Raw genomic sequence first — 21,692 nt, 5'->3', positions numbered from 1 at the left:
TCACGCAACGCACACCGCGGACGTTATCTGCCCTACCTGCAGGCTCTCCAGCGGCGTATCGCTGTCATGTGCGTGATCGCCGTCTCTGCCTGAGCCAACGCCGTGTGGGGGGCTCTATCATTCGGTGCCCTCTTTTGGTGACGCTCTTCTATTTTTCTCTGTTGCCCTTCACGTCGAGCTATCGGGAAGTGGTGTGCGGATGTGTGCGACTCGGACACGCTACCAGGCTACCCAATCCTCTGCTTTCGGCTCTCTTCCACGTACAAGGACGTTGCTGTTGTCACGACCGATCCGCTACGCTCGCAGCGGTTTTCCGTTGCGTTCTCCCCTCCCCCGCATTTCTTCTCATCTCTTCACGGGCTTCTTTGATAACTTTTCTTTTGTGTTTTGTCTTGATTTGGTCTGTCTTCTTCATTTGCTTCAATTCTGTCTTTCTAAGCGCCAAGCGGGCCCCGTCTTTTCCGTTTTTGTTTGTTTCTGTGTTCCATGCGTCTGCAATGACCATTCGGCCTCATGAGCGGTGTGCAAGCCACCCCTTCTTCTCTCTCTCGCTCCCTCCCTTATCACACCCGCCTTTGCCTCCCGACTGTTTCCATACACACGCCCACATACTCGGAAGTACGCCCTTGAACAACGACAAAAACGAAAACGATACCGTCTTCACGGACGCACACCCGTGACGCAGGCGTGCTACCATGAGAGAAATAGCAAGCGCAATCCGAATACAGGCTGTCCGAGAAAGACGGGCGGGCCGCACACGTAGGTAGGACTATCGCGATGCCCGGTTGGTGATGCTCCCTACTTGTGCAGGGGGTTTATGCGACGCTCCATTGAGTTTCCTGGTTGCCGGTGATGGCGGTTGTGGTGCGCGCTTCGTGGCCGTCTGCAGAAGGGGGACCGCAAACACGTGAAACTCAGGCTCCCCACAAGCGTATGATGAATTCGATTCTCTCGTACGAGCCGAGTAACCACCCTTCACAGCCTTCCTCTTGTGAGTCTTACTCGCCTAACACTCTGTCTCCGTCACTGATGGTGATCTACGCACCTATAGATACATATATACATGTATATGTATGCATATGCCTTTATGTATATGATTTGCCTCTGTTGCGCTGCTTATGCTGTCGCCGTTGCTCTACACACATCACCTCGACGCCATGGCCTCATAGCATCACTGGCGCAGCGGCCACCACAAAGGCTACACAGCACCGCGGCACTCGCCTATTGATCCCAACCTGCCGCCGCTCACCTCGGATGCGCTGGACGGGCCGCTCCCCGCTGAGAAACGGTGCTCGAACTCGCTTACGCGCCGGTGGGCGTGTCTCAGCAGCGACCGCCATCGACACCTGTGCGGGCCAGGCGGTGCCGGTGCGCAGCTCTCGTCCCCTGCACAGCGCACGTGCCGCCGCTGCATGTGCTGGGGGTGAGTGTCTCTGTTTCGTGGTGACCGTGGATGCAGCCCGTGCACGGCCGAGAGGTTGTATCCCGGGGGCTTGTGCCGGGGAGGGGCACCAAGGCACACGGAGCGGAGATGACGGCACGCGCTGCGGACGAGGTCCGCGTGATGGCGTCGCCTGTGCACACGGTTGTGCACGGCACCACGGCCGCCGTGCCGAGCCCCCGAGCCGACGGAGTGGCTAGCAGTGCCCACCTGGGACAGGCCGATGATGCTGTAAGGGCCACGGCGCCTGCGCCGCGCACGGCGTTTGTGCTGCTGTGCCTAGATGACGCCATGGTGGCTGGCTGTGCTGCGCCCGGTCACAGGATCACTGGCCGGCGATTCCGCTCTACATGCAGGCGCTGGCGAATATGGCGGAGACGCTGCGCGGCGCGGAGTCGGCCGAAGTGGTCATGCCACGCAGCGCACTCGAGCGGAGCCTCTGATGGTCGCTCGCGGCAAGTGGGACCCGCTCGGGTTCTTTTCGGCGGGCGGTCGCCGACCTCGGTCTTGCCGCTAATGCCTCTGCGCGCGCCTCCTCGCCGTGATGTGCATGCTGTCCGACGGCAGCTCCCTCTTGCGTTGTCGCTCAACGTTGCCGTCGGCCTCGGCACTGACGTGCACGCTTGTCGTGTCGGCTTTCCGCTACATCGCCCTTGTGCTCTTCTCGCTGCACTTTCCCGCACGCCCTGCACGCGGCGCAGCGTCTGAGGGGTGCGAAGCACCACAGCGGAAGGGGGAGAGACCGCTGCGGCAGGCCCTCTTTTCTCTCATCGTCTGCCTGCCCCCGAGGGCTTGCGCCGCCTTGGTAGGCGCGACTTTGCGTGCGCTTCATCTGCTTCGCGCCCCTCGCGTTGTTGTCCCCTCTTCTTCCCCTCTGGCCGTGCGTGTGCTGCTCTCTCGCGCCCTTCGTTTCCCTCCATCTCAGGCTGGATCGTCCGGGCCGGCGCACGCGCGTGAGCGTGTGTTCGACGGCGAGGCGACGCGCTTGAGCCGGGCATGCCGCCGCTCTCGCCGGTGGCCCCTGCACCCACGCACTGCGCGATGCCCCTGTGCCTTTTGCTCTTGGACCTCCCGCACGAACACGGAAAAGCCGGCCGACTGCTATGCTTGGCTGCCCGCCTGTGGTCGGGCTCCGTGATCTGGGGACATCTGCCTGCTACCTCTGCAGCATTACGCTGTGCTGCGAAACGGTCACGGCGTGTGATGCGGCGGTGGCTTTGGCTGCGTGATGTCGTATCGGTGTGCCCCCCCCCTTGCGGACCGTGCCGTGGCTGCCTCACCTCGCACGGGCTCGCCTCCGGCCACACTGATTGAAGAGACTGTTTCCACCCGCACGACGTGGCTGGCTTCGAGGGCGGAAGAGGGGGCGCCTGTGCGGGAATCGAACTGCGCCTTTGCTTCTCCCCTTCTGTGCTCCCTTGCGTGCGTGACGAAGCACAATCGGCATCCCGCTTTCCTCGAGGGTAGTCGCACTCAGTAGCCCGCGTGGCCCGTGGCGATCTGTGAGGGGCACGCCCGACGGACACAAACAACCCGTAGGCAGAAGACCAGGCCCACCGCATTGTATGCTGCTGCACGTGAGCCGGCTGGCGGGGCAGTTGCGCGCGCGCGACACACGCACACGGGCAGGCGCCGAATTCGGATCCGCGGTGATGTGGCTCTTGATGCCTGTATTGCTACAGCACTGCTGTGACGGCGGCTTCTGGTGCTGTCCACCCTCCGTGAAGCATGTGCTTCATGCCTCCATCCTGCTCTCCCCCACGCCTCTCGTTGCACCCCCCCCTCCTCCCCTGCCTCGTGCTTGCGAGCAGCTGAAATAACAGCGTCCGTGTGCCTCTCGCTTCCCGCTTTGCTCCCACGAGCCTTCCTCGCACTTCCTCTGCTGTCCACCGCACAGCGGCTCCCCCTCCCCCCTCCCCCGGCTGCGCAGTTGACGAGTGTCATCGCCGGCCACTCCGCTCTCCGCTCTCCTTTACGCATCTGCCGTTGCCTGCCGCTCTGCCCACAGTGCCCGCGCTGGAATGGGCAACAGGCAGTCCTCGGTGCCCTTGGAGGGCGAAGGACACCCGGAGGTGTTTTACCGCGGCGTGAAGGCCGCGCAGGAAGGCCGCTTCACCGTGTCGGAAGTGTACTTTGTGCAGGCGCTGACACGGCACCCCGGGCGGCGCTTCTGGGACACGTTCACAAGGGCGGTGCTGCAGAAGGAGCGCAACGCTGGTTTTGAGGGCGGCGGCGCGTCGCTGCCGAAGGACGGTGTGCAGGAGGACGTCGGCGCAGGCCCGGCCGTTGACGGTCCGCTGGGCTCGTGCAACGATGTGCAGCCGCAGCCCGTGCGTGGGGGTAGCGTGACGGACAAGGCGGACGAGCTGCCGGGCAGCGATGACAGGGGCGATGGCGGCGACTCTGCGGAGCAGACGGACGCAAGGACGAACGGTGCACAGCCCGTGTACGATACCAAGGTAGTTGACGTCTTCCTGCCGCTTGACGGGGACCTGACTCATATCATGGACTACTATCGGTTGCTCGCTGATATTGGGCACACGTACCTACAGCTGATCCCCTCCACAGCGCATGTGGAGAAGGTCACCGGGCTCGCCGCGCGCTACTGCATCTTCACCATCACCCACACTCAGATGCTGCTGCACTGCCTGATGCTGTGGAAGGAGGCCAGGCTCGGCGACGGTGGCGGCTTTATCGACTACGCAAAGGTGCGCAACCTGAAGATCTGCTCGGGCGCCGCGGAGCACACCGCCCAGTCAAACGCTGATGCGCACAGCTCCAATGAAGGGAAGCAGAAGTGGCGCACGATCGATCGCACGGCGTCGCTGCTTTTCACTCTTCAGCTGCTGGAGGCGAACTGCCGCTACTACTGTCTTGTCTTTCTTGCCAACTACTGTGCTCTTTTGCTGCGGAGCTACAGCTGCCTGACGGATCAGAGAAAGGTGAATCGCGTTCACGCCAACGTTGTGGAGCACCTGGACATGGTGAGCCGGCTGGTCTTGGACCTCGCGGAGGAGTACCCGAACGAGTACCTGAGTCGGCTGATCATGGCGAACCTGCCGAAGCCGTCGAACTTCGACCGCGAGTGTCTCAGCTCGATGGGTGCCAGCTCCCACATGGGTAGCCAGAAGATTCTCTCCTTTGGCAACGATCAGCACCGCCACCTGTACGCCTCCGGCTACCCGTGGTCACCTACGCAGTCTGCGCTGATTCCGCTGATCCTGGCTCGCACCGTTCGTCTGACTGTTCAGGAGAACGTGAGCCGGCATTCGCAGGCGCAGCTGCGCTCCCCCGCAGAGCGCCTGAGCTACCACTACACGAGGTGGCACTTCAATAGTGGACTTGTGATCGTGCCCGGGTGCAGCCTGTACATGCTGAAGAAGTCGCTGCCGGGGTTTGTGCCTGGAAAGAGCACTTTTGCGCACTATGCCACCATGGCGGAGCATGAGGAGCTTCACGTGCCCAGAGCAGCTGCAGATGTCCACTGGCAGAGGGGCAGCGCTGCTGTGCCTGTGCCCGAGGACGGCGGTGGCGCAGCGCCCGGCTCACACCGGAACCCCCGGAAATCGGAGGACAGCGCTGATGCTGAGAAGCGGGAGGCTCTTACGAAGAAGTGCGAGGAGAGGCTCATCAAGAAACGGCGGCACATCAACACGGACCTCCACCTCAGCGATGAGCGTACGTGCGTCGCTCTTTGCTTGGAGGAGGCATGCGCACTTGCTCTTCCCTCGCTACTTCTTTCTTGTGTTCTACAGAAAGCTACCAGAGAGCCTCACTTCCGTGAGTTTATGAATAATGCGATGAATCTTGTGCTGGGACTCTACGGCCCTGCCTCCAGCGAGTGGCACATGATGGCATCCTTCCTGCGCAAGCATCTGGAGGGGTAAGGGGAACGCGCTGCTACCTTGCCTCCGTGTTATGATGCGCGTCAGAAAACCATGCGTGCGTCGGTGTAGCCTTGCTGACATGGTTGTTGCTCGTTTCTCCTCGCGGCTGCATGTAGTGAAACTCTGCGGTCAGTTTAGCGGTGGCGCGTGCCGCAGGCGTGCTGCTGAGGCCGCTCACCACTTTTTGTTTGTTGTTTTTCATATGTTTTGCTTGCGTGTGTTTTCTTCCTTGCCTTGGATGATGTGAGCTGCTGCTCTGCCCCATAGCGGTGCTGAGCCGCCGGCTTCCTTTTCCCTTTCTCTCTCTCTCGGTCCTCTCCGCCACTCGCTCTTTGAGCATGTGCGCCTGCTCACTTGTACGCGAGCGCTTCCGGTCGCACTCACATGCGCTGCTGCTGATGCCGACGCTGATGCCGACGCTGATGCCTCTGATGTACGCGTCGCCTACTCCCTGCTTCGCCTGAGGATGCCGGCGACGGCGTGGTGGCACCAGGGCCGAGTGCCTGCACTGTGGGTGCGCCAGGGGCCTGCGGCCTGGCCTCGGGTGCTGGCTGCGGACTGCTGGTGTGGGCGGGCAGAGGGCTGCGCTGGCGCTGCGCCGGAGGCACTGGCGGCCGTGGCGGCACACGCGGGCAGGCCACCGAGGCACGCCTCCCTCCCTCTCCCAGGCAGCAGCGCCGCGGTGGAACAGGCTCATGGGCGGTGTCCGCCTGTGTCGACGCGTGCAGCCCACGCCGGTGCGTGTGGCGCCTGTGGGGCAGCGCGCATCCGGGGCGGGGCGGGGAGGGGCGAGAGGAGCCCGCTAGGCGCGTGGCCCGGCTCGGCGGCAGACGCCTCGCCCTGGGCGACGAGGCCTCGGCCGTATGCCTGCGAAGGTAGGCGAGCCGCCGGCGTATGTGCGTGTTGCCTGGGTTATTGAAAGTAGTTTTGATATTGTTTAAGACATATGTATACAAAGATGTAATGAGATGAGCTCGCTGCATTTTCACCGGCTTTATTTACGCAGCGGTACATGCGGCACTGCGTGAGCTGTGTTTGCACTTCTGCTCCCATCGATGTAAGAGGAGAAAAGTGAGGGTCTCCTCACACTTTTCAAGTGTGTTGCGTTGCTGTCTTGCCTCTCTGGTGCTTGTCTTCGCGGCGGTGCGCCGCCCTCGCATGTTGCGAGTACGTTCTTTCTGCTTTTGGGGCGCCAAGTGAGGGCGACAGTATTTACGACGTGCGTGCGGATGAGCGCGAATGCAGAGTGCGTTGCCTCTGTGGTGTATTCTTTTTCGGGCTGCTCCTGCCGCTCCCTCTCCGCCTTCTTTCTCGTCCTCCTTGTCTCTCTCGTGTCATGTGCGCTCATCTTGCGTTGTGTTGCACCGCCCTCCTCTCTCCCTCTTGCTTCGCTCTTCCCCCCTCCTGTTTGTGTCTTATCTTCTACGTGCTCCCTTGCTCCCGGTGTCTTCCCCTTCTTCCTCTTCCTCCCCTTCCTCGCCGCCTTCCCCCTCGCCTCTCTCCCGCCTCCCACCAAGTGGACGCGATGCGGTGTAGAGTCGTGGGCGAAGGGGCGGGGCAAACGCAATCACGCCGAGGAACGCGCGAGAGCAGAAGGAAGGGAGGGCAGGAAAGCAACCTTGCCACGTGCACTCAAGGGGCGCTCTCACTGCCTCTGACTGTGTGTGGCCCCGTTTTCTCGCTCCCCCGGTGTGCGGGGGGGGGGGTACCGCAGCTCACTGTGATTACCTTCAGGGCACCCCGTCCGTCTTTCCCTCTGCGCTGCGCGTCACCTTGTGAAAAACGTTTTCTTCTTGCTTGTTTTCGTTTCCGATCTAGGTGCGTCGCCTTCGCCGTACCCATCGATGCAGTCGCGCCCCTCCCTCCACGGCCGTGCCTGCCGTGCGCGTGTGAGAGGCGGACTGGAAACTGTATGCTGTGCTTATCCGAAGCCCTTCCACGAACGCAGCGCGAGGGGTGGTCGTGAGTGTGACACCGTGGTGGTGCGTGCGGATGGCGGCTGCCTTTTTCCCTTTCCTTCTTTTGGTGTGCTTGCCTGTGAACGGCATATCTGCGGAGAGAGACACGACGACAGAGAACCGCGAGCGGCGGCCCCACTGCATGGATGATGCGCGTGCCCTGTACACGGGACGCTGTGTGGCGGACGGCTGCACGTCCCGACTCTTCGTCTGTGGCTGACAGGGCCACGGCGGAGCGTACAGACGGTGGCGTAGAGCGGACACGTTGTGCAGACGGGTCTGCTGAGGGCTGCTTTGCTGCCGGCGGCCGTAGATGGATGAGGACGCTGCAAGGGGGCCCGGGCTTTGGGAGCGGAGGTAAGGAAGGCCTTGCCTCTCCTGTGTCGGTTTTGCTGCGGCTGCCCCCGCTGCCGTTGGGGCACTAAGGGATGAAAGTCACAGGTGTGTCCTGTGCAGCTGGAGACAGGCAGCTCCGACGGAATATGTGTGTCTCGCCTTCTGTGCTCGCGGACGCGGCGCCTGCCGTCGCTGCTCTTGCTGTCCTTGTGCACTTTCTGTGTTTTGCTCCTGCTTCTCTCTCCGTTCCGAGTGACCGTCTCACTGACGCTCGCACCCGTCTCCTTTCGTGCACTGGGTTGCCACACGGCACGCGAGCACCAGGCAGTGGCGGTGGTGCTGCCTCAGCATAGGTGCGTTGCACGTTTCTTTCCATTTTGTGTGCTGGGCCGCTCTCGAGCTCGCCTCGATCTGATGCAGGCGGCAGTGGTGGTGCAGGCCTGCCTTTGTGATGGGCGCCGGGACTTCAGCAGGCCCGCTGCGGCTTGTCGGGGCCGTACCTTGGGACACGCGGATCCGGGGCGGTGGCAAAGCGTGGCGAAGCGCTGCAGCCCGCGTTTGCATGCAGGGGCGCATGCGGACGTGAGCGAACGAGAGGGCGGCGAACAGCGGAACGGCGGATCGGCGTACCGAGGCGACTGCGGCGTGGGGATCGGCTGGGGCGTTTGCCTCTCTGGTGAGAATGCGAAAGCCACTCAGGGTAGCGCGGATGTGGAGGCCCGCTTCCCTGAGGAAGCGGCGCAGCAGGCGCGAGGAGCGAGCCCCGTGGCCATTCCTCTGCCTCTCAACAGCCGCCTGACGGGCATCTTGGGCTTCTTCCGGCTGCTGGTGGATATTGCGCTGGCGTGTCTGCAGCTGCGCTGCTCGACGCTGTGGGGGGGGAGGAGGGCCTCGGTGGCGGCGGTGACTTTGTCGACCACCGCAGGACTCGAGGTCTGCGGATCGCTGCGACTGCTGTGCCGGCGCACGACGCTGCGCAGGGACAGGCAGAGACAACGCAGGAGCCAGCAAGCGGGAGTGGCGGCGCATGTCGCGCACGGCGTCTATGTTGTGGACGCTGGCGCTCGTGGAGGCAGGCTGCCGCTACTGCGAGCAGTCCTCTCTGGTCGGCTACTGCAGCCCCCTCACACGGGCGCGCACGCCGCCGTGCCGGCTCCCCACGTGCAGAGGGTCGTGCATGTCGGTGTGCCGGGGGCACTTGGATGCCGTGCTCGGGCTCCTGCGGAATGTTGCCAGCGGCTCTGCACAGGAGTACGTCGGCAAGCTCGTTGCCGCGCACATGCCGCCGCTCACCTCGGATGCGCTGGACGGGCCGCTCCCCGCTGAGAAACGGTGCTCGAACTCGCTTACGCGCCGGTGGGCGTGTCTCAGCAGCGACCGCCATCGACACCTGTGCGGGCCAGGCGGTGCCGGTGCGCAGCTCTCGTCCCCTGCACAGCGCACGTGCCGCCGCTGCATGTGCTGGGGGTGAGTGTCTCTGTTTCGTGGTGACCGTGGATGCAGCCCGTGCACGGCCGAGAGGTTGTATCCCGGGGGCTTGTGCCGGGGAGGGGCACCAAGGCACACGGAGCGGAGATGACGGCACGCGCTGCGGACGAGGTCCGCGTGATGGCGTCGCCTGTGCACACGGTTGTGCACGGCACCACGGCCGCCGTGCCGAGCCCCCGAGCCGACGGAGTGGCTAGCAGTGCCCACCTGGGACAGGCCGATGATGCTGTAAGGGCCACGGCGCCTGCGCCGCGCACGGCGTTTGTGCTGCTGTGCCTAGATGACGCCATGGTGGCTGGCTGTGCTGCGCCCGGTCACAGGATCACTGGCCGGCGATTCCGCTCTACATGCAGGCGCTGGCGAATATGGCGGAGACGCTGCGCGGCGCGGAGTCGGCCGAAGTGGTCATGCCACGCAGCGCACTCGAGCGGAGCCTCTGATGGTCGCTCGCGGCAAGTGGGACCCGCTCGGGTTCTTTTCGGCGGGCGGTCGCCGACCTCGGTCTTGCCGCTAATGCCTCTGCGCGCGCCTCCTCGCCGTGATGTGCATGCTGTCCGACGGCAGCTCCCTCTTGCGTTGTCGCTCAACGTTGCCGTCGGCCTCGGCACTGACGTGCACGCTTGTCGTGTCGGCTTTCCGCTACATCGCCCTTGTGCTCTTCTCGCTGCACTTTCCCGCACGCCCTGCACGCGGCGCAGCGTCTGAGGGGTGCGAAGCACCACAGCGGAAGGGGGAGAGACCGCTGCGGCAGGCCCTCTTTTCTCTCATCGTCTGCCTGCCCCCGAGGGCTTGCGCCGCCTTGGTAGGCGCGACTTTGCGTGCGCTTCATCTGCTTCGCGCCCCTCGCGTTGTTGTCCCCTCTTCTTCCCCTCTGGCCGTGCGTGTGCTGCTCTCTCGCGCCCTTCGTTTCCCTCCATCTCAGGCTGGATCGTCCGGGCCGGCGCACGCGCGTGAGCGTGTGTTCGACGGCGAGGCGACGCGCTTGAGCCGGGCATGCCGCCGCTCTCGCCGGTGGCCCCTGCACCCACGCACTGCGCGATGCCCCTGTGCCTTTTGCTCTTGGACCTCCCGCACGAACACGGAAAAGCCGGCCGACTGCTATGCTTGGCTGCCCGCCTGTGGTCGGGCTCCGTGATCTGGGGACATCTGCCTGCTACCTCTGCAGCATTACGCTGTGCTGCGAAACAGTCACGGCGTGTGATGCGGCGGTGGCTTTGGCTGCGTGATGTCGTATCGGTGTGCCCCCCCCCCCCTTGCGGACCGTGCCGTGGCTGCCTCACCTCGCACGGGCTCGCCTCCGGCCACACTGATTGAAGAGACTGTTTCCACCCGCACGACGTGGCTGGCTTCGAGGGCGGAAGAGGGGGCGCCTGTGCGGGAATCGAACTGCGCCTTTGCTTCTCCCCTTCTTTGCTCCCTTGCGTGCGTGACGAAGCACAATCGGCATCCCGCTTTCCTCGAGGGTAGTCGCACTCAGTAGCCCGCGTGGCCCGTGGCGATCTGTGAGGGGCACGCCCGACGGACACAAACAACCCGTAGGCAGAAGACCAGGCCCACCGCATTGTATGCTGCTGCACGTGAGCCGGCTGGCGGGGCAGTTGCGCGCGCGCGACACACGCACACGGGCAGGCGCCGAATTCGGATCCGCGGTGATGTGGCTCTTGATGCCTGTATTGCTACAGCACTGCTGTGACGGCGGCTTCTGGTGCTGTCCACCCTCCGTGAAGCATGTGCTTCATGCCTCCATCCTGCTCTCCCCCACGCCTCTCGTTGCACCCCCCCCTCCTCCCCTGCCTCGTGCTTGCGAGCAGCTGAAATAACAGCGTCCGTGTGCCTCTCGTTTCCCGCTTTGCTCCCACGAGCCTTCCTCGCACTTCCTCTGCTGTCCACCGCACAGCGGCTCCCCCTCCCCCTCCCCCGGCTGCGCAGTTGACGAGTGTCATCGCCGGCCACTCCGCTCTCCGCTCTCCTTTACGCATCTGCCGTTGCCTGCCGCTCTGCCCACAGTGCCCGCGCTGGAATGGGCAACAGGCAGCCCTCGGTGCCCTTGGAGGGCGAAGGACACCCGGAGGTGTTTTACCGCGGCGTGAAGGCCGCGCAGGAAGGCCGCTTCACCGTGTCGGAAGTGTACTTTGTGCAGGCGCTGACACGGCACCCCGGGCGGCGCTTCTGGGACACGTTCACAAGGGCGGTGCTGCAGAAGGAGCGCAACGCTGGTTTTGAGGGCGGCGGCGCGTCGCTGCCGAAGGACGGTGTGCAGGAGGACGTCGGCGCAGGCCCGGCCGTTGACGGTCCGCTGGGCTCGTGCAACGATGTGCAGCCGCAGCCCGTGCGTGGGGGTAGCGTGACGGACAAGGCGGACGAGCTGCCGGGCAGCGATGACAGGGGCGATGGCGGCGACTCTGCGGAGCAGACGGACGCAAGGACGAACGGTGCACAGCCCGTGTACGATACCAAGGTAGTTGACGTCTTCCTGCCGCTTGACGGGGACCTGACTCATATCATGGACTACTATCGGTTGCTCGCTGATATTGGGCACACGTACCTACAGCTGATCCCCTCCACAGCACATGTGGAGAAGGTCACCGGGCTCGCCGCGCGCTACTGCATCTTCACCATCACCCACACTCAGATGCTGCTGCACTGCCTGATGCTGTGGAAGGAGGCCAGGCTCGGCGACGGTGGCGGCTTTATCGACTACGCAAAGGTGCGCAACCTGAAGATCTGCTCGGGCGCCGCGGAGCACACCGCCCAGTCAAACGCTGATGCGCACAGCTCCAATGAAGGGAAGCAGAAGTGGCGCACCATCGATCGCACGGCGTCGCTGCTTTTCACTCTTCAGCTGCTGGAGGCGAACTGCCGCTACTACTGTCTTGTCTTTCTTGCCAACTACTGTGCTCTTTTGCTGCGGAGCTACAGCTGCCTGACGGATCAGAGAAAGGTGAATCGCGTTCACGCCAACGTTGTGGAGCACCTGGACATGGTGAGCCGGCTGGTCTTGGACCTCGCGGAGGAGTACCCGAACGAGTACCTGAGTCGGCTGATCATGGCGAACCTGCCGAAGCCGTCGAACTTCGACCGCGAGTGTCTCAGCTCGATGGGTGCCAGCTCCCACATGGGTAGCCAGAAGATTCTCTCCTTTGGCAACAATCAGCACCGCCACCTGTACGCCTCCGGCTACCCGTGGTCACCTACGCAGTCTGCGCTGATTCCGCTGATCCTGGCTCGCACCGTTCGTCTGACTGTTCAGGAGAACGTGAGCCGGCATTCGCAGGCGCAGCTGCGCTCCCCCGCAGAGCGCCTGAGCTACCACTACACGAGGTGGAACTTCGATACTGGACTTGTGATCGTGCCCGGGTGCAGCCTGTACATGCTGAAGAAGTCGCTGCCGGGGTTTGTGCCTGGAAAGAGCACTTTTGCGCACTATGCCACCATGGTGGAGCATGAGGAGCTTCACGTGCCCAGAGCAGCTGCAGATGTCCACTGGCAGAGGGGCAGCGCTGCTGTGCCTGTGCCCGAGGACGGCGGTGGCGCAGCGCCCGGCTCACACCGGAACCCCCGGAAATCGGAGGACAGCGCTGATGCTGAGAAGCGGGAGGCTCTTACGAAGAAGTGCGAGGAGAGGCTCATCAAGAAACGGCGGCACATCAACACGGACCTCCACCTCAGCGATGAGCGTACGTGCGTCGCTCTTTGCTTGGAGGAGGCGTGCGCCACTGCTCTCCCCTCACTGCGTTTCGCATCGACCCTACGCAAAATGTCTGGTATCCCTGAGAGCGCCGAGTTCATAAATAATGTGACTGACCTTGTGACGGGACTCTACGGCTCTGACTCAAGCGAGTGGCACATTATAGCATCTATCCTGCGCAAGCATCTGGAGGGGTAAGGGGAACGCGCTGCTACCTTGCCTCCGTGTTATGATGCGCGTCAGAAAACCATGCGTGCGTCGGTGTAGCCTTGCTGACATGGTTGTTGCTCGTTTCTCCTCGCGGCTGCATGTAGTGAAACTCTGCGGTCAGTTTAGCGGTGGCGCGTGCCGCAGGCGTGCTGCTGAGGCCGCTCACCACTTTTTGTTTGTTGTTTTTCATATGTTTTGCTTGCGTGTGTTTTCTTCCTTGCCTTGGATGATGTGAGCTGCTGCTCTGCCCCATAGCGGTGCTGAGCCGCCGGCTTCCTTTTCCCTTTCTCTCTCTCTCGGTCCTCTCCGCCACTCGCTCTTTGAGCATGTGCGCCTGCTCACTTGTACGCGAGCGCTTCCGGTCGCACTCACATGCGCTGCTGCTGATGCCGACGCTGATGCCTCTGATGTACGCGTCGCCTACTCCCTGCTTCGCCTGAGGATGCCGGCGACGGCGTGGTGGCACCAGGGCCGAGTGCCTGCACTGTGGGTGCGCCAGGGGCCTGCGGCCTGGCCTCGGGTGCTGGCTGCGGACTGCTGGTGTGGGCGGGCAGAGGGCTGCGCTGGCGCTGCGCCGGAGGCACTGGCGGCCGTGGCGGCACACGCGGGCAGGCCACCGAGGCACGCCTCCCTCCCTCTCCCAGGCAGCAGCGCCGCGGTGGAACAGGCTCATGGGCGGTGTCCGCCTGTGTCGACGCGTGCAGCCCACGCCGGTGCGTGTGGCGCCTGTGGGGCAGCGCGCATCCGGGGCGGGGCGGGGAGGGGCGAGAGGAGCCCGCTAGGCGCGTGGCCCGGCTCGGCGGCAGACGCCTCGCCCTGGGCGACGAGGCCTCGGCCGTATGCCTGCGAAGGTAGGCGAGCCGCCGGCGTATGTGTATAGTTGTTGAAGTGCCCGTAGTATTTTGGGGCATCTATGCCCATATGTGTGTAGATAAGGTAGATTCTCGTAAGTGTCTGGTACTCTAAGGGACTAATATTATTTTGCGGTACATGAGGCACTGCATGAGCTGTGTTTGCACTTCTGCTCCCATCGATGTAAGAGGAGAAAAGTGAGGGTTTCCTCACACTTTTCAAGTGTGTTGCGTTGCTGTCTTGCCTCTCTGGTGCTTGTCTTCGCGGCGGTGCGCCGCCCTCGCATGTTGCGAGTACGTTCTTTCTGCTTTTGGGGCGCCAAGTGAGGGCGACAGTATTTACGACGTGCGTGCGGATGAGCGCGAATGCAGAGTGCGTTGCCTCTGTGGTGTATTCTTTTTCGGGCTGCTCCTGCCGCTCCCTCTCCGCCTTCTTTCTCGTCCTCCTTGTCTCTCTCGTGTCATGTGCGCTCATCTTGCGTTGTGTTGCACCGCCCTCCTCTCTCCCTCTTGCTTCGCTCTTCCCCCCTCCTGTTTGTGTCTTATCTTCTACGTGCTCCCTTGCTCCCGGTGTCTTCCCCTTCTTCCTCTTCCTCCCCTTCCTCGCCGCCTTCCCCCTCGCCTCTCTCCCGCCTCCCACCAAGTGGACGCGATGCGGTGTAGAGTCGTGGGCGAAGGGGCGGGGCAAACGCAATCACGCCGAGGAACGCGCGAGAGCAGAAGGAAGGGAGGGCAGGAAAGCAACCTTGCCACGTGCACTCAAGGGGCGCTCTCACTGCCTCTGACTGTGTGTGGCCCCGTTTTCTCGCTCCCCCGGTGTGCGGGGGGGGGGTACCGCAGCTCACTGTGATTACCTTCAGGGCACCCCGTCCGTCTTTCCCTCTGCGCTGCGCGTCACCTTGTGAAAAACGTTTTCTTCTTGCTTGTTTTCGTTTCCGATCTAGGTGCGTCGCCTTCGCCGTACCCATCGATGCAGTCGCGCCCCTCCCTCCACGGCCGTGCCTGCCGTGCGCGTGTGAGAGGCGGACTGGAAACTGTATGCTGTGCTTATCCGAAGCCCTTCCACGAACGCAGCGCGAGGGGTGGTCGTGAGTGTGACACCGTGGTGGTGCGTGCGGATGGCGGCTGCCTTTTTCCCTTTCCTTCTTTTGGTGTGCTTGCCTGTGAACGGCATATCTGCGGAGAGAGACACGACGACAGAGAACCGCGAGCGGCGGCCCCACTGCATGGATGATGCGCGTGCCCTGTACACGGGACGCTGTGTGGCGGACGGCTGCACGTCCCGACTCTTCGTCTGTGGCTGACAGGGCCACGGCGGAGCGTACAGACGGTGGCGTAGAGCGGACACGTTGTGCAGACGGGTCTGCTGAGGGCTGCTTTGCTGCCGGCGGCCGTAGATGGATGAGGACGCTGCAAGGGGGCCCGGGCTTTGGGAGCGGAGGTAAGGAAGGCCTTGCCTCTCCTGTGTCGGTTTTGCTGCGGCTGCCCCCGCTGCCGTTGGGGCACTAAGGGATGAAAGTCACAGGTGTGTCCTGTGCAGCTGGAGACAGGCAGCTCCGACGGAATATGTGTGTCTCGCCTTCTGTGCTCGCGGACGCGGCGCCTGCCGTCGCTGCTCTTGCTGTCCTTGTGCACTTTCTGTGTTTTGCTCCTGCTTCTCTCTCCGTTCCGAGCGACCGTCTCACTGACGCTCGCACCCGTCTCCTTTCGTGCACTGGGTTGCCACACGGCACGCGAGCACCAGGCAGTGGCGGTGGTGCTGCCTCAGCATAGGTGCGTTGCACGTTTCTTTCCATTTTGTGTGCTGGGCCGCTCTCGAGCTCGCCTCGATCTGATGCAGGCGGCAGTGGTGGTGCGGGCCTGCCTTTGTGATGGGCGCCGGGACTTCAGCAGGCCCGCTGCGGCTTGTCGGGGCCGTACCTTGGGACACGCGGATCCGGGGCGGTGGCAAAGCGTGGCGAAGCGCTGCAGCCCGCGTTTGCATGCAGGGGCGCATGCGGACGTGAGCGAACGAGAGGGCGGCGAACAGCGGAACGGCGGATCGGCGTACCGAGGCGACTGCGGCGTGGGGATCGGCTGGGGCGTTTGCCTCTCTGGTGAGAATGCGAAAGCCACTCAGGGTAGCGCGGATGTGGAGGCCCGCTTCCCTGAGGAAGCGGCGCAGCAGGCGCGAGGAGCGAGCCCCGTGGCCATTCCTCTGCCTCTCAACAGCCGCCTGACGGGCATCTTGGGCTTCTTCCGGCTGCTGGTGGATATTGCGCTGGCGTGTCTGCAGCTGCGCTGCTCGACGCTGTGGGGGGGGAGGAGGGCCTCGGTGGCGGCGGTGACTTTGTCGACCACCGCAGGACTCGAGGTCTGCGGATCGCTGCGACTGCTGTGCCGGCGCACGACGCTGCGCAGGGACAGGCAGAGACAACGCAGGAGCCAGCAAGCGGGAGTGGCGGCGCATGTCGCGCACGGCGTCTATGTTGTGGACGCTGGCGCTCGTGGAGGCAGGCTGCCGCTACTGCGAGCAGTCCTCTCTGGTCGGCTACTGCAGCCCCCTCACACGGGCGCGCACGCCGCCGTGCCGGCTCCCCACGTGCAGAGGGTCGTGCATGTCGGTGTGCCGGGGGCACTTGGATGCCGTGCTCGGGCTCCTGCGGAATGTTGCCAGCGGCTCTGCACAGGAGTACGTCGGCAAGCTCGTTGCCGCGCACATGCCGCCGCTCACCTCGGATGCGCTGGACGGGCCGCTCCCCGCTGAGAAACGGTGCTCGAACTCGCTTACGCGCCGGTGGGCGTGTCTCAGCAGCGACCGCCATCGACACCTGTGCGGGCCAGGCGGTGCCGGTGCGCAGCTCTCGTCCCCTGCACAGCGCACGTGCCGCCGCTGCATGTGCTGGGGGTGAGTGTCTCTGTTTCGTGGTGACCGTGGATGCAGCCCGTGCACGGCCGAGAGGTTGTATCCCGGGGGCTTGTGCCGGGGAGGGGCACCAAGGCACACGGAGCGGAGATGACGGCACGCGCTGCGGACGAGGTCCGCGTGATGGCGTCGCCTGTGCACACGGTTGTGCACGGCACCACGGCCGCCGTGCCGAGCCCCCGAGCCGACGGAGTGGCTAGCAGTGCCCACCTGGGACAGGCCGATGATGCTGTAAGGGCCACGGCGCCTGCGCCGCGCACGGCGTTTGTGCTGCTGTGCCTAGATGACGCCATGGTGGCTGGCTGTGCTGCGCCCGGTCACAGGATCACTGGCCGGCGATTCCGCTCTACATGCAGGCGCTGGCGAATATGGCGGAGACGCTGCGCGGCGCGGAGTCGGCCGAAGTGGTCATGCCACGCAGCGCACTCGAGCGGAGCCTCTGATGGTCGCTCGCGGCAAGTGGGACCCGCTCGGGTTCTTTTCGGCGGGCGGTCGCCGACCTCGGTCTTGCCGCTAATGCCTCTGCGCGCGCCTCCTCGCCGTGATGTGCATGCTGTCCGACGGCAGCTCCCTCTTGCGTTGTCGCTCAACGTTGCCGTCGGCCTCGGCACTGACGTGCACGCTTGTCGTGTCGGCTTTCCGCTACATCGCCCTTGTGCTCTTCTCGCTGCACTTTCCCGCACGCCCTGCACGCGGCGCAGCGTCTGAGGGGTGCGAAGCACCACAGCGGAAGGGGGAGAGACCGCTGCGGCAGGCCCTCTTTTCTCTCATCGTCTGCCTGCCCCCGAGGGCTTGCGCCGCCTTGGTAGGCGCGACTTTGCGTGCGCTTCATCTGCTTCGCGCCCCTCGCGTTGTTGTCCCCTCTTCTTCCCCTCTGGCCGTGCGTGTGCTGCTCTCTCGCGCCCTTCGTTTCCCTCCATCTCAGGCTGGATCGTCCGGGCCGGCGCACGCGCGTGAGCGTGTGTTCGACGGCGAGGCGACGCGCTTGAGCCGGGCATGCCGCCGCTCTCGCCGGTGGCCCCTGCACCCACGCACTGCGCGATGCCCCTGTGCCTTTTGCTCTTGGACCTCCCGCACGAACACGGAAAAGCCGGCCGACTGCTATGCTTGGCTGCCCGCCTGTGGTCGGGCTCCGTGATCTGGGGACATCTGCCTGCTACCTCTGCAGCATTACGCTGTGCTGCGAAACAGTCACGGCGTGTGATGCGGCGGTGGCTTTGGCTGCGTGATGTCGTATCGGTGTGCCCCCCCCCTTGCGGACCGTGCCGTGGCTGCCTCACCTCGCACGGGCTCGCCTCCGGCCACACTGATTGAAGAGACTGTTTTCACCCGCACGACGTGGCTGGCTTCGAGGGCGGAAGAGGGGGCGCCTGTGCGGGAATCGAACTGCGCCTTTGCTTCTCCCCTTCTTTGCTCCCTTGCGTGCGTGACGAAGCACAATCGGCATCCCGCTTTCCTCGAGGGTAGTCGCACTCAGTAGCCCGCGTGGCCCGTGGCGATCTGTGAGGGGCACGCCCGACGGACACAAACAACCCGTAGGCAGAAGACCAGGCCCACCGCATTGTATGCTGCTGCACGTGAGCCGGCTGGCGGGGCAGTTGCGCGCGCGCGACACACGCACACGGGCAGGCGCCGAATTCGGATCCGCGGTGATGTGGCTCTTGATGCCTGTATTGCTACAGCACTGCTGTGACGGCGGCTTCTGGTGCTGTCCACCCTCCGTGAAGCATGTGCTTCATGCCTCCATCCTGCTCTCCCCCACGCCTCTCGTTGCACCCCCCCCCTCCTCCCCTGCCTCGTGCTTGCGAGCAGCTGAAATAACAGCGTCCGTGTGCCTCTCGCTTCCCGCTTTGCTCCCACGAGCCTTCCTCGCACTTCCTCTGCTGTCCACCGCACAGCGGCTCCCCCTCCCCCCTCCCCCGGCTGCGCAGTTGACGAGTGTCATCGCCGGCCACTCCGCTCTCCGCTCTCCTTTACGCATCTGCCGTTGCCTGCCGCTCTGCCCACAGTGCCCGCGCTGGAATGGGCAACAGGCAGTCCTCGGTGCCCTTGGAGGGCGAAGGACACCCGGAGGTGTTTTACCGCGGCGTGAAGGCCGCGCAGGAAGGCCGCTTCACCGTGTCGGAAGTGTACTTTGTGCAGGCGCTGACACGGCACCCCGGGCGGCGCTTCTGGGACACGTTCACAAGGGCGGTGCTGCAGAAGGAGCGCAACGCTGGTTTTGAGGGCGGCGGCGCGTCGCTGCCGAAGGACGGTGTGCAGGAGGACGTCGGCGCAGGCCCGGCCGTTGACGGTCCGCTGGGCTCGTGCAACGATGTGCAGCCGCAGCCCGTGCGTGGGGGTAGCGTGACGGACAAGGCGGACGAGCTGCCGGGCAGCGATGACAGGGGCGATGGCGGCGACTCTGCGGAGCAGACGGACGCAAGGACGAACGGTGCACAGCCCGTGTACGATACCAAGGTAGTTGACGTCTTCCTGCCGCTTGACGGGGACCTGACTCATATCATGGACTACTATCGGTTGCTCGCTGATATTGGGCACACGTACCTACAGCTGATCCCCTCCACAGCGCATGTGGAGAAGGTCACCGGGCTCGCCGCGCGCTACTGCATCTTCACCATCACCCACACTCAGATGCTGCTGCACTGCCTGATGCTGTGGAAGGAGGCCAGGCTCGGCGACGGTGGCGGCTTTATCGACTACGCAAAGGTGCGCAACCTGAAGATCTGCTCGGGCGCCGCGGAGCACACCGCCCAGTCAAACGCTGATGCGCACAGCTCCAATGAAGGGAAGCAGAAGTGGCGCACGATCGATCGCACGGCGTCGCTGCTTTTCACTCTTCAGCTGCTGGAGGCGAACTGCCGCTACTACTGTCTTGTCTTTCTTGCCAACTACTGTGCTCTTTTGCTGCGGAGCTACAGCTGCCTGACGGATCAGAGAAAGGTGAATCGCGTTCACGCCAACGTTGTGGAGCACCTGGACATGGTGAGCCGGCTGGTCTTGGACCTCGCGGGGGAGTACCCGAACGAGTACCTGAGTCGGCTGATCATGGCGAACCTGCCGAAGCCGTCGAACTTCGACCGCGAGTGTCTCAGCTCGATGGGTGCCAGCTCCCACATGGGTAGCCAGAAGATTCTCTCCTTTGGCAACGATCAGCACCGCCACCTGTACGCCTCCGGCTACCCGTGGTCACCTACGCAGTCTGCGCTGATTCCGCTGATCCTGGCTCGCACCGTTCGTCTGACTGTTCAGGAGAACGTGAGCCGGCATTCGCAGGCGCAGCTGCGCTCCCCCGCAGAGCGCCTGAGCTACCACTACACGAGGTGGCACTTCAATAGTGGACTTGTGATCGTGCCCGGGTGCAGCCTGTACATGCTGAAGAAGTCGCTGCCGGGGTTTGTGCCTGGAAAGAGCACTTTTGCGCACTATGCCACCATGGCGGAGCATGAGGAGCTTCACGTGCCCAGAGCAGCTGCAGATGTCCACTGGCAGAGGGGCAGCGCTGCTGTGCCTGTGCCCGAGGACGGCGGTGGCGCAGCGCCCGGCTCACACCGGAACCCCCGGAAATCGGAGGACAGCGCTGATGCTGAGAAGCGGGAGGCTCTTACGAAGAAGTGCGAGGAGAGGCTCATCAAGAAACGGCGGCACATCAACACGGACCTCCACCTCAGCGATGAGCGTACGTGCGTCGCTCTTTGCTTGGAGGAGGCATGCGCACTTGCTCTTCCCTCGCTACTTCTTTCTTGTGTTCTACAGAAAGCTACCAGAGAGCCTCACTTCCGTGAGTTTATGAATAATGCGATGAATCTTGTGCTGGGACTCTACGGCCCTGCCTCCAGCGAGTGGCACATGATGGCATCCTTCCTGCGCAAGCATCTGGAGGGGTAAGGGGAACGCGCTGCTACCTTGCCTCCGTGTTATGATGCGCGTCAGAAAACCATGCGTGCGTCGGTGTAGCCTTGCTGACATGGTTGTTGCTCGTTTCTCCTCGCGGCTGCATGTAGTGAAACTCTGCGGTCAGTTTAGCGGTGGCGCGTGCCGCAGGCGTGCTGCTGAGGCCGCTCACCACTTTTTGTTTGTTGTTTTTCATATGTTTTGCTTGCGTGTGTTTTCTTCCTTGCCTTGGATGATGTGAGCTGCTGCTCTGCCCCATAGCGGTGCTGAGCCGCCGGCTTCCTTTTCCCTTTCTCTCTCTCTCGGTCCTCTCCGCCACTCGCTCTTTGAGCATGTGCGCCTGCTCACTTGTACGCGAGCGCTTCCGGTCGCACTCACATGCGCTGCTGCTGATGCCGACGCTGATGCCGACGCTGATGCCTCTGATGTACGCGTCGCCTACTCCCTGCTTCGCCTGAGGATGCCGGCGACGGCGTGGTGGCACCAGGGCCGAGTGCCTGCACTGTGGGTGCGCCAGGGGCCTGCGGCCTGGCCTCGGGTGCTGGCTGCGGACTGCTGGTGTGGGCGGGCAGAGGGCTGCGCTGGCGCTGCGCCGGAGGCACTGGCGGCCGTGGCGGCACACGCGGGCAGGCCACCGAGGCACGCCTCCCTCCCTCTCCCAGGCAGCAGCGCCGCGGTGGAACAGGCTCATGGGCGGTGTCCGCCTGTGTCGACGCGTGCAGCCCACGCCGGTGCGTGTGGCGCCTGTGGGGCAGCGCGCATCCGGGGCGGGGCGGGGAGGGGCGAGAGGAGCCCGCTAGGCGCGTGGCCCGGCTCGGCGGCAGACGCCTCGCCCTGGGCGACGAGGCCTCGGCCGTATGCCTGCGAAGGTAGGCGAGCCGCCGGCGTATGTGCGTGTTGCCCGGCGTGTTCAAGGTAGAGGAGCACATTGTGAAAAGGAAGAATGGTGCTGTGCTGGTGCCTCTAGATATAAGCTCATCATACATAACGCTGTTGTTTCACTGTCTGCGATAGCGTCGCGGCTCCCGCATGAG

General features: G+C 63.9%; 4 protein-coding genes across 4 annotated transcripts; all 4 read left to right on the top strand.

Annotated features, from left to right (window-relative positions):
* Positions 1 to 3,462: 3,462 nt before the first annotated feature.
* Positions 3,463 to 5,328, top strand: LMJF_31_0960 (putative sodium stibogluconate resistance protein; the record flags this gene model as incomplete). Its single annotated transcript, XM_001685029.1, has 1 exon — positions 3,463 to 5,328. One exon carries the CDS (start codon positions 3,463 to 3,465, stop codon positions 5,326 to 5,328), a length of 1,866 nt encoding a protein of 621 aa, XP_001685081.1.
* A 5,802-nt stretch (positions 5,329 to 11,130) lies between these two features.
* On the top strand, positions 11,131 to 12,996 carry LMJF_31_0950 (putative sodium stibogluconate resistance protein; the record flags this gene model as incomplete). Its single annotated transcript, XM_001685028.1, has 1 exon — positions 11,131 to 12,996. The coding sequence occupies one exon, from the start codon at positions 11,131 to 11,133 to the stop codon at positions 12,994 to 12,996; it is 1,866 nt and encodes a 621-aa protein (XP_001685080.1).
* A 2,697-nt stretch (positions 12,997 to 15,693) lies between these two features.
* LMJF_31_0940 (hypothetical protein) lies at positions 15,694 to 16,605 on the top strand (the record flags this gene model as incomplete). The annotated part of the gene is made up of 1 exon (XM_001685027.1): positions 15,694 to 16,605. The coding sequence occupies one exon, from the start codon at positions 15,694 to 15,696 to the stop codon at positions 16,603 to 16,605; it is 912 nt and encodes a 303-aa protein (XP_001685079.1).
* Positions 16,606 to 18,786: 2,181 nt separating this feature from the next.
* LMJF_31_0930 (putative sodium stibogluconate resistance protein) lies at positions 18,787 to 20,652 on the top strand (the record flags this gene model as incomplete). The annotated part of the gene is made up of 1 exon (XM_001685026.1): positions 18,787 to 20,652. One exon carries the CDS (start codon positions 18,787 to 18,789, stop codon positions 20,650 to 20,652), a length of 1,866 nt encoding a protein of 621 aa, XP_001685078.1.
* Between the last annotated feature and the right edge of the window lie 1,040 nt (positions 20,653 to 21,692).

The sequence above is a fragment of the Leishmania major genome, chromosome 31 (assembly GCF_000002725.2).
Source record: "Leishmania major strain Friedlin complete genome, chromosome 31".
Taxonomy (NCBI): domain Eukaryota; phylum Euglenozoa; class Kinetoplastea; order Trypanosomatida; family Trypanosomatidae; genus Leishmania; species Leishmania major.
This window is presented reverse-complemented; position numbering and strand designations above follow the sequence as displayed.